This window comes from Buceros rhinoceros, unplaced genomic scaffold (genome assembly GCF_000710305.1).
Source record: "Buceros rhinoceros silvestris isolate BGI_N320 unplaced genomic scaffold, ASM71030v1 scaffold6844, whole genome shotgun sequence".
Lineage (NCBI taxonomy): Eukaryota > Metazoa > Chordata > Aves > Bucerotiformes > Bucerotidae > Buceros > Buceros rhinoceros.
The window spans coordinates 51,382-63,303 of NW_010408767.1; the positions used below are offsets into that span (position 1 = coordinate 51,382).

General features: G+C 43.1%; 1 protein-coding gene across 1 annotated transcript in view; it reads left to right on the forward strand.

The window, feature by feature from the left end:
* LOC104492412 (interleukin-1 receptor type 2-like) overlaps positions 1 to 11,922 on the forward strand; it is a gene marked incomplete at its 3' end in the record, with an annotated part of 37,500 nt that overhangs the window by 23,177 nt on the left and 2,401 nt on the right. Inside the window, exons 2-3 of the mRNA XM_010134969.1 lie at positions 9,442 to 9,572; positions 9,672 to 9,930. Of these exons, the coding sequence (XP_010133271.1) occupies positions 9,442 to 9,572; positions 9,672 to 9,930 (390 nt within the window). The remainder of the gene's footprint in view (positions 1 to 9,441; positions 9,573 to 9,671; positions 9,931 to 11,922) is intronic.

Sequence of the window (11,922 nt, forward strand, 5' to 3'; positions counted from 1 at the left end):
CAAGACCTTGTACATTAATCAAAATAGTAACTTGTAAAGGTCCTTTCAGCTTTCCATGAAGACAAGGGAAATGGCTCAGCACTTATGAGAAGATTAGGTTTCATGAACTCTCTCTAAAGCAAGTGCAGTGCTCCCTGTGGTCCCTGGTGAAATAAATGCCCCTGAGACCACAGATCTTTGAAGCTACAGCCTGAATGACCAACAGGGATCTCAGTTTTGCTGGGAAGAAAGCTCTCAATCCAGGGATGTTTTGAAGGAAAAACCCACCTCTTCTTCATTAAATTTACACAGACTTTCCTGTAAATGGTAAGCCCTCATGTTGGGTTCCCTCTTTCACGGGCACCCCCTTGTCATTGGGAAGGAGCTTGCGTGCCCTTGTGAGGTCGAGAGCTGTGCTGGTGGTGGCATGTGCCTCCGGTGGGGTCTCCCAAGCCAGACAGGTCTCAGCTGAAGGGTCAGACAAAGTGTGTCCACGGGCAGGATGGGCTCACTAGCCTTCGGGCAACCATCCTAGGAGAAGGACAACTCTGACTCCAAACCCGGGCAGATGGAGCTTGTTTAGCCCTGTAAGGCATCCATCATCTAAGAGAAGGACACTCTAACCAAACCTACAACCCGAGGACTTTGCTGTCACCATCCAAGCTCGCTAGGCCCTGGCAGATGAACCTCAGGTGTAAAGGGTGGAGCCAGTTCTGCGCACGCTGCGCCTCACCTAAACGATCCACCGCGCAGCCCCGAAGGGTGCACTCACGTTTGCAAAGCCCTGTAGCGCCATCAACCCGCTTGCAGTAAGCATGGGAAAAACCCTTCCCAAATCTTTGTTCGTGAAGCAAGCCATGATGATGTTGGGTTCCAATTAACTAAGTGCAAATGAACTCTCTTCCAGCTTGTAATTAAGGAAAATTTGCATAGAAAAGCAATATTGTTAAAAATTCTTTTCTTTTTCTTTTCAAAATAGAACTCATAGCAATGATTTAAACAAATAACATGAAATATTGTCTCGACTTCCCATCGTATGTAAAATCTTCCCAAAGCCTTTAAACACCAGCTGCCGAAATGCTGAGTTCCCTTTTCAGCTGGTACAGAACATCATGTGCTGGAGAAGGGCTTAGCTCTGTGCATTTGAAGGCTGAAATCCTCCTCGGATGAGTTATGCTGCCCCATGTGTACTCCCGTTACATGGTCAGCCATCACGAACACAAGAGAACCCTCCAAGCTCAGCTGTTGACCAATGTTTTATAAAAACAAAGGTGTTCATTAACCTGAATGAATGGTACAAAATATTACTTTTTTCAGTGCTTCACAGTGTATGTGCACCCACTGAACAGATAAATAGAAGATAAAAAGAAGGACTAAGCCTACCTCACCTTTATTGCAAGCAAATGTGATCTTGCAGCATCACTTTAGGTGGCTCTTGCAATTCTTCTTTAGGAGGACAATGGTGGTGTTGGGATTGGCTCTTTTTCTTCTGAACTGATTTGATTTCTCCTAATTCCTGTTTTCAGATATGCGGATTTTCTTTCCCCATTCAGAAGCAGTATCTGTTGCATCTATTAATTTTTTATGCATTTATTGGTCACCCCCTCTTCTGTAGTATCACTGATTCAGGACAAGTCTGTGTCATCTTATTTTTAATAAAGCAGCTCTTGATGCCAGTTAGAATTGCTGGCCATCGTGACGCTAAACACAGGACAAGTACTAAGGAAGAGTGCCAAGTATAACTGGAACTTTGGTATCTTTATTTCCACACCATGTGCATTGTCACATATTTTGCACTGTTTTCCACCCCAGCCCCGCCAGCTCCTGTGATAATGAATTATACACCAAGGTAGTGCAGTAGGAAAGAAATACCTTGGGTAACTGTACGCACTAAGTGTATTTAATACTCCTGTTTCTTAAAACAAGTACATGAGTATACTTGTGTGCCACAAGGAGAGTAAAACTAAGATAAACAAGGAGATTTACTGCCTGCATTAAATAAATGACTTCATCTTCTTGGTGAGACAAAGATTTCATTCAGGCACATGTAATACCGAATGGTTAATAGTACCCTCCCAGTACACCTACAGTAATGTACGACCCATACCAGCTCAGTTTGTCCCTAACCATAGGACATTATATTTGTCACTGTTTTTCATAGCTATGAAGTTACTTTTTACCAATCAAATTTAAGTTCAGCTAACAAAAGCTCAATCATGAAAATCTTTGTCATCTGTTTTCCCCTTTTGTTTCTGGAGTTTGTGTTTGCTGGATTGGCTGCTTAAACAAAGCACCATTACCAATTTAGAAACCTTATGTTGCCTCTGTTGTTCTGGCTCATGTAACTCTGTATGACTTCATCCTCTTCAACTGGACACGGTTCCTCCCCTGTCTACGGTTACTGTGGGCTTTTTGTAATCACTGCTGTGTTTTTAAATCCCTCTACACTTTTCACACGCGAGACCACAGAGCACATTCTATTGCTTCATATATACAAAGACTGACCATGATTGCAAGCAAACACTGAGGTTTTAGAAGCGAAGGGAGAAAAAAAGCTACTCAGCAATCTCAGGTTTGCTTTTTTCTAGTCCCTAATGCCCCTACTGACTCACAGCTTGTGGTCTGAGAAGATGCCATAGCTGTGGGAAATGTCTACTTGCTGTTCTCCTTGGCATCATTAGCTCGCAGTCAGCCCTACCAGTCAGCCCTGACACTGTGAACGACCATGTCAATGTTGCAGCTTTGCCTAAAAGGCCTGTTGCAATAGGACGAAGGGTTGTGGTTTTAAACTAAAAGAGAGTAGATTCAGACTAGACATAAGGCAGACATATTTTACAGTGAGGATGGTGAAACACTGGAACAAGCTGCTCAGAGAGGTGGTAGATGCTTCATCGCTGGAAACATTCAAGGTCAGGTTGGACGGGACTCTGAGCAACCTGATCTAGTGGAAGATGTTCCTGCTCACTGCAGGGAGTTTGGACTAGATGACCTTTGATCCTTCCAACCCAAAATATTCATTGATTCTGTGATTCTATAGTAGGTAATGGATGCTGTAGGCTTACTCTATCTGAGCAATGGGGATGTCTGGTAGCTTGGGAAGTTCTCAAGCTGAGCTGCAAGTTGTGGTCCGTCATCATCTGCAGATCTTCAAAGAAGTGTACATGCATCCATACTGCATTTCAGCAGTCATCCCACTGATTTCACTTGCAGCATGTAATTATCAGCACCTGAAGCTTTACACTAGTGAAGCCGCTGTTTGACACACCTTGAACAAAATTTGGCCTATATTTACATAATTTTATCCATGGAAGAAGGAAGAGCAGTTAGAGATGGTTTTTAAACTTTTATTGTGATTTTAGAGAGGAATTTGGATGTGGTGATGGTGAGACTGTCACTATTCAGCAGTTTAGATTACTCTCTCCTGTTCAGTATAAAGGGACAGAGATAGCACTTTGCCTCTACAACTTACAACGACTCAGCTTTGCAACAATCCTCCTTGATTGCATAATATGTCATTTCACCAGTCTATGGCTGTGTGCCTGTGCACAGACAATTTAATCTGTGTGCAGCACTAGTTGGCAAGATAAAGGTCTTCTAGTGTCCCAGGCAAGTATTGCAAACATGGGTATGATGCCTATGGTGATAAGGATGACCGATGCAACCCAAAAGGATGACCTTTTCCAACCCAAACGCCATTTGTGGTGAAGCACTTTTTGTCTCTTGGAGTATTTCTGGCCCCATTGCTGCTGTCTCTGGGCCTTTCTAGATGTTACTTTGTCCCTCACAGCCTGTTGACTTCTACAATACAGGTCTCCTCCCTGCCCCTTCCATCTCTTGCAAATGTAATTATTCCTCACAGACTGCTTGGCTTCTTCTGCAGTGATAGGGTCTGTCGAAATCCCAGGAGCCTATAGTGGGGAGGTAATCCATAACCAAGCTGTCACTTCTCTGGCCAAACAAGCACTCCCTTATGACAAAGTCTTTTGGCCCACCTCCTCCTGTTTCTCCCAGTTAGTTATATACAACTGGTGTACGATAGCACTTATTTCTCTGGATGAGCATGTGAACGCCTGTGTTCTTGGCATCTGCTGTGCACTAGGCTAATTCCTCTGTTTATTTCTCTTTCTGTTCCATCTATCTGGTGATACTTGGAGTTGGATAGCTTCTTTTCTTCACCCTCCATCTGTGTGCTCCCCAAGAGCCCATCTAGGAACTGTGCACAAAGACATTATAAATTATTGAAACCAGGTTTGCCTGTATCAATAAGCGCAAGAACATGTGTTGGTTCAATAGTTGTGGTTTGGTTTGCATCTGCTTGCCAGTCAGTTTTCAACATTCAATATTTCTTTATGCCTCGCCACTTTATTCTTATGTGAACCAGAAAAATTTTCTCCTATTTTTAATTGCATGAAGCTGGCTCAGACAAACTGAGTAACATAAATAGCTAAGTTCATGTGAGTGCGGTTCCTATGTGCCAGACATCATCAGCCATGGAGCCACTTGGATAAGTTCCTCCAGGACAGACAGCAGAACCTGGGAGTTTCTAGAAAAAAGCTGGCACATTAACTGTTCGTTATAGAAATGCTCATAGCCCCACTCCATGACGCCTGAATTTCCATTTTCTCTTCCATGGACTAGAGATAATGAACAGTCACACCTTGCTTGTGGAGGCCTTTTGAAAGCCTCTGTTGCAAGGAACTGCCAGTGTGATAAATATTACTTGGGATATTGGTTATTTTATTGGAATGTCCTAGGAGAGCAAAATCCACCCAAACATGGCAAGGCAGCTGAGTGTGGCCCTGGTGCGGGAAATAGCGATCTAGTGAGATGAGCAACGGGTGAGACATGGGGAATATCCTGGTCTTCAAGTTAGGAATTTCACAGCTATGCTCCATCATCTTGAGCTGTGTAAATGAATCATCATCACAGTGAAACCACGGAATGACACCAGCTTCCCTAAAAGTGTCTCTGTATATATACAGCTGCTAGCCTTGCATATTTTTGTTTATAAATACTAATAACTGACCACAAAGTCACATGGCTTTCTCAGCAGACGGTTCCTAAAAAATGCTTGTTTTATCTTCTCAAGTTATTTTAAACCAGACTTTGACATCTCCAGATATAGTTTTTTAACTTGAAGTTCTCGTACTGGTGCATGTGATTGGAACACCTTCTGCAGAAAAGTCAGCCAGGACAGAACTCTTCTGAAGAAATTTGATTGAAAGTGTTGATCCTTGTCGGCTCTATCTGGGGACATTATGCTATCTGGGACCTGCTCTGCTACTCTGTAGATATTCGGTTTTAGTTTAGTTTTCTAAGGCAGGTCAGCATATGGTAGTGTACTATAAAGTCACTTCAGAACTTCTAGCCTGCTTCAGCTGTATTTTCCAAGGGCATGTGTTTTCAAAGAGTCTGGAGTTATAGCAGCATGAGGAAAATTGCCCACTGCTGGTGTGTACAGATGGGAAACCCAAGCCATTGCCTTACAGAGGAAAAGTGAGGCAGAGCCCAGTCCTCACCTGTGGAGATGGGCAATTAGAAGCTGATCAGTTAGCATCGATGTAGTTGTGAGCAATCCCAAGGATGTGCTGCACTTGGCTTGGACAAACTAGTCATGGGTGAGGTGGAAGCAGAGACATGAAGTGGGGGGAATGAAAGGGCTGGAGTGTGGTGGGGAAGGGCTCTGAGGGGAGAGCTGAAGTGGCTGCAGCAGAAGGGATTGTGTGTGTGCATGTGTCTGTGCTGAGGGCATGGGGCACTAATCTCCAGAAAAGCAAGTGATGCTAGTTCTGCTGAATAGCTTGCTGTTGGACAGCTTTACTCGTTGAATGCAATTAATGCATTAACGCAGCAGTTGGTAGATACAATCTTTTCAAAGACATCAAACCTCATTTCCTGCAGTTTTGCTCTTACTGAGTCCGGTAAGCATTTGGGTTATTTGCTGGGAACTTGCCTGGCTTTTGTGACCCATGTTACCATTACAGACTCCCACCTCTATTGCGTAAGTCACTCATAGAGTAATACCCGGACTTTAGTCTTAATATAACATAAGTCACCCAATCCAACAGCCCTTCTGTCTGGCTGCCATACAGTGAAGGACTGAAATAATTTCATGATTCATGAGGTCAGATTCTCAGAATGAAGTGCAGGGACTCCAGAAAGCAAGACCAGTAGTTTCGTAGCCCGAATGTGGGAGTTTATCATCAATGGAGCCGAGTTCTTTCTTTTCACTGAGAAGATGGAGCACCACAGAGCAGTAAAAAAATGTGGTTGCAATTATCAGCCTTTCCGGTTTATGGATAACAGGACTGCTTAAGAAAAAGCAGGCAGCAAGGAGTGGGGCTGATGGCTATAGAAATTTTGCAATGGCTGTGTTGATCAGGATATGGAAACTGTAAAGACCATTACCAATTGAAATATAGGGATACCTGCGTTTTTTCATTCTGTTTATTTATTTGCTGAAGTTGCTGTAATGTGGTGGATATTGCCTGCACAAAAAATATGTGCAACACAAGCATATGGCACATCCACAAAGATTGTAGTATGTTAATAATGTCATAATCTCTATGTTTCTTCGCTCCATAGTGGGTGGCAGCAAGGTCTCAAAACCTGATAATTTTTCATCTCTTAAACAACATTCTGAGTTCTCTAGTGTAACTCAGGCTGATAGTTGTTAAAGAAAGAGTTCATGAATTATGTTAGGGTTAAATAAAAAAATTACACGCTTACGGCAATAAACAGCTATGTTGTTTTTATTACTCAATCATTACTTGGTTAGTGAGAGCACCACAAATCATATGCCTTAGTCTAGGACTCCAGTGCTCCAGACCAGGGCTGCTCCGCTGAAGTTTATGAAGTCCAGGGAGGGTAGGGTGTTTTACTGAGGTCTGCTAGCAGGAACCTGTGTGCTGCCTCCAGGTCTGGCAGGTCAGCCAGACACCACACTGCCTCCCTGGGCTAGTAATGAGACAGTGCATGACAGCAGGTCCTGGAAGGATTAAGAGGCTGTCGGAAACCCTGCAGGAGGCATCACATATCAGGACAAGGCACAGGAAAAATTGTCTTCTTGTCCAGTTCCAGACTGAAGTCCTCTGCTAGACGGCCCTCTTCTAAACAGATGGAGGCCAACATTGCCACGATTCTTAACCCTCTTGTTACCCCATCTGCTTATGAGCCTGGACCCAATAATCTGCTTATACCTGTTAATTCTTTATACTCCATTGCAAAGACAACCTTAATGTATGCTGTCACACTAAGATAGATATTATGGAAGGAAAGGGGAATCAACCCATTTGTGATTCACAAGTGATCTGGAAAATCACAAAAGATTTGTGTCCGTAAAGAACTTGCTCAACTGTATGATGAGAAGATTGCAATTATTTAGTAGCTGACTGTGCTGCAGGACACCTTTTGTTACCCGTGAGAATTTTTTATTTGAGGTAAAGTGTGAAATAGTCATGTGAAGATAGGAGTGTGTGCAAACTACTGTTCGTCAGAAAAAGGGAAATTTACTCATATATTTAGCAGTTATTTCCCCTTTTTTTGGGAAATCCGCATACATCTTTTCTCTCTCTCTCTGTGTCTCTGCTTCTCTCATCCTCGTTCTACGGAAGGAAAGCAAAGTGTATCTAAAATGTCATTTGGTTCTGCAACAAATCCGATTGGGCAATTCCACTGTGTGTTGAGCTAAACCCTATATAAGGTCCTCTCTAGCAATTTTCAGTCTTACAGCTTTTCATGAGAAGCTAATGGCTGAAAGACTGCAGAAGCACAGGTAAGTGACTCTCGTGGAAATCTGGGAATGAAAACTTCCCCTAAACTCTCAAAGTGTGCAGGGCTTATGGAGATGGCTAGATACTAAACCAAAGGGACTGGAATGCTCTGAAGAAAATAACCAGGTGTTTTCATCAGGCAAAGGATCTAATGAGAGAGAAACTCCTCTGTTACAGGGTAGTACATGTCAGCCACGGGGCTTGTTAATGCCACAGACAAAGCCACTAGCACCTAGTCCAGGTGTACCCAAGAGGGGCTACAGCTCCACGCTAATGCCCTGGAAACCCTTGCAGATGTAGCAGTAGGGGAGACAACTCATGGTTATGAAACAGTATTATTGAACAAGAGGTTGGATTTGTGGTGGTGTAAAGATGACAATACGCTGGAGATAGTTAATTATAATCAAACTATCAGATGTCAGATAAATATAGCTACTAGAACAAGGAGAAATCTGGATTCAAATAGCATTATGAGTATAAGCATGACAGGAAACACGGAAGATGCCTGAAGGTGACCACCTATGAATATGACTATGTTATATTGGTAGAAATACATTTTTGCTTTTGGATACAATTTGAAGTAGTTATCCAGTCATTTAACATTCATCCTATGGGACAATTATAGCGTAAGACTAATGTTAAATGCATAAATGCATGCAATTTACATTTATTTATATAAAATGGAAATAGCATGTACCATGTGCCATATTGCACATAAACACCTTACAGAGACCGTAAACTGGAGCCTATGGGTAGCATGCTTTCTGTCATTATTTCTCGTGGTACACTGAGGTAACACATAATCAGTCAATGAAGTAGCAGCAGCAGAAACCTTGTAGTAGACCAGAAAGTATTCAGTGACGCAAGCAGAAGCTGCCTTGCCCATGCCAAGCCAATACAGTTGACAATGAATGAATGACTGACAGCAGATAGTTTTGTTTTGACTTAGTGTCACTGAATACGATTTTTAGGAAAAGTTGTTCAGGGTTTTCCTCATCTTGTTTTAGCACAGATGGTAATAGTGTCCATGCTGAAAACTCACTTGTGCACCAACATGAAGATGGGTGTTCATGCCATGGCAGTCAAAGGGGTTTTGTCCCAAAAGAAACATTCGTTGGAGACTTTGAAAGCTTGGCGCTGGTTATAGCAGGACGTTTCCCTGCAGCCTTATCTACACTAGCTGGCCTACTTTGGTAGCCGCAGTGGGGAAGATAAAGTGACACAGGATTTAATGAGGTCCATACAACCTTGGGAGACACCTGAAGTGACTGTTTGACACAGTTAAAGTCTATTCTGCTGCATCTTTGTTCTTGTGTTCACCCAATCTACTACACTACAGCTAATCTGAAGCAGCTGACCCATGCCTCAGTCACATCTTATTGCAAAATAAGCAGGGCTAGATTTTTCCACCCGTAGCCACTGCACTGAAAAGCCGTGGGGACAGCAGCATCTTGTGGTATGTCGTTTGCATCGCTGGAGTGAAAGGAAAGGACAGAAGAGATGTGTTTCTGCTAAGTCTGCCCTTGCTCCCCAAGTCAGAGTCTGTAAACTAGGGATGAAGAAACCTTTCTGCTCACTAAGGGTCAACCAAATTTCAACAGGTCCAGAGTGAGAAAAACACCAATTAACTCTTAAGTTAATGCTGAGTGTTTTCATTATATCTTCTGTCTTGTAATAAACTTCTCCGCAGATTTCAAGGCACCTTTCCTCAATCTTCTTACTCAAATTTCCTCTGGGAAAAAATGCATGGGCTCTTCTTTGTCCTGGTGACATGCACGGCAGGCACTTCTGCTTTCAGACTCCAGCAAGTGGAAAGCACAGGTAAGGGTATAGTTTTTGGTTTTTTATTCTGTCTCCCTCTCCCTTCTTTTTTAATGGACCTGGCTGACAGTAATATAAAAATATCTCCGATTTATATAGAAAACTGCTCAGATCACACCGTGTTTTTCAAAGACTACTATGAACTGCATGGAGAACCTGTAGTTCTGAAATGCCCTTCCCCCAGATACAAACATTTGGATTTTTCTGCCTTGACCCCTAATATCACATGGTATAAAAATGGTTCAAAAACCATGATATCAGGAAGAGATGAAGATCCAAGAATCTGGGCAAAAGGAGATGAACTCTGGTTTTTACCAGCAATGCTAGAAGACTCAGGAGTATATATCTGCACAAGAAGGTGGGTATTTAAAAGAAAATCCAGTGCGCTAACAAGATGACTATGTCTGAACTACATTAGCTTGATTCTAAACTCCAGCTGTGTTCAGAGCATATCTGGATAAGACAATTTCTTTGACAACTCTGTTAAAGAAAATACTGTGGGAAGTCAGAACTCCTAAATGTATTGTGTGTCTCCTGTAGATACATTTACTGACACCTGGGTGAATTGTGACCCAGTATTGCCACTCTGGCTACAATCGCACAAGGAAATAGTGTACTTGAGAGTTTGTTCTAGCTTATTTATGAGTCAGTCAGGTCTGTGGTGAGTGGGGACGTGCTGCAGGCAGGGGATGCTGCAGAAAGCAATCCTCCTGTTACAGCTCCAGGGAAGCAAATAGCCTTGTTTGCACTTCAGACTGCCTTACAAGTGTCTAGCACGGCTCTGGAGTGGCTTCCTTTTTCTCTCTTCCTTATTCTGGTGTTTATTTTTCTTCTGCTTCACATTTTAAACCAGGCTTTGATTGCCTTGGTTTTGCTGGAAGATCTGTCATGAGATCTGAATTGTAAATACTAGGCTGGGACAAGTCTTGTGATACTGCAGTGGGTTGAGTTCATCTTTTTCTGAGTATCTGACAGCCTGCTATATGGTTTCAAAAGAGGTACCAGGGTCTGGACTTCTGAAGGATGGAGGAAGGCAAAAATGCCTGTCACCATTAAAGCCTGAACTCCAGAAGTGTCCCAGGTCCTTGTCCCCTGCCAGCTCCTTCTTCCAGTCAGCCTACCAGGACACCCCTAGCAACTGGCACCTTGCTCTGGGGTCTATAGTGGAAAACGTATTTCTACATCCCTAGAGCTGCCTGTGTAGAGGACAGTTTCCTTGCTGGCAAGGCACACCTTGTAAGTGACGTGTCAGCAGTAGAAGAGGTGGACAGGTAGATCTCAAGTTAATAAACCATGCTCAGCATATTGAGTTGGCCTTTCTGCCACATGTCAGCAGCAACTGCAGGGCTGGGGCAGAAGAGAAGACTTTGATAGTGAGGCCAGAATAACAAAGGGTTGCAAATATTGTCCTAGAGCGCATAGTAATGGCCTGGGAACACGAAGGGGTTTTTTTATATCCTTTCTGGTCTCTTTCTCTCCCTCGGTTCCTCAACCTATCTCACAGTGGCAGTGTTGTTGACAACTACATTAAAATGCTGTGAAACCTCTTTGAAAAGATATGCAAGAGCCGAGTACATTGCTTCATCGCTAAATTATTACAGGATTGACATCGATAGGACAAGGGGTAAGGGCTTTCAACTGAAGGAGGGTAGATTTAGGTTAGATATTAGGAAAAAAATTCTTTGTTTTGAGGATGATGAAGTACTGGAACAGATTGCCCAGGGAACCTATGGATGCCACATCCCTAGAAGTGTTCAAGGCCAGGTTGGATGGGGCTTTGAGCAACCTGGTCTAGTGGAAGGTGTCCCTGCCTCTGGCAGGGTGGGTGGAACTAGGGGAACTTTAAATTCCAACTAAGTTAGAACTTTAATGTCCCTTTCAGTTCAAATCATTCCATGATTTTATGCTTCTATGATTAATTAATAAAACACAAACAAATCATATTTCCTTTTGCAAATCATCCCACAGGGAAGACACCAGATTTTTTTCAACACTCTGTAAAATGAGGGTAGAAGCAAATTATCACAGATCTCTGCTTCTGCTGAGTAAATATTTTGGATTTAAGCACCTGACCTGTAGGTGACAGCCCATCACACTAGTTCAAATCCATTTGCTCGCAGATCCCAGCTGCTCTCCAGGAGGTCACAGTTCGAACTCCCTGGCTTTGCTGATCCCCCTAGGGGTCAGGCACTTCCCCTGTGTCCTCTCCTGGAGGAAGGCCTTCAGAGGTTGTAAAGGACACAGTTTAAACACCTGTCTTCCCCGGTTTGGTCCTATTTGGGACTGGAAGCTGTTGCCACTCAGGGCCAGAGATAAGAGTTAAGTATTGCAAAATTTTCAAAGCAGGAAT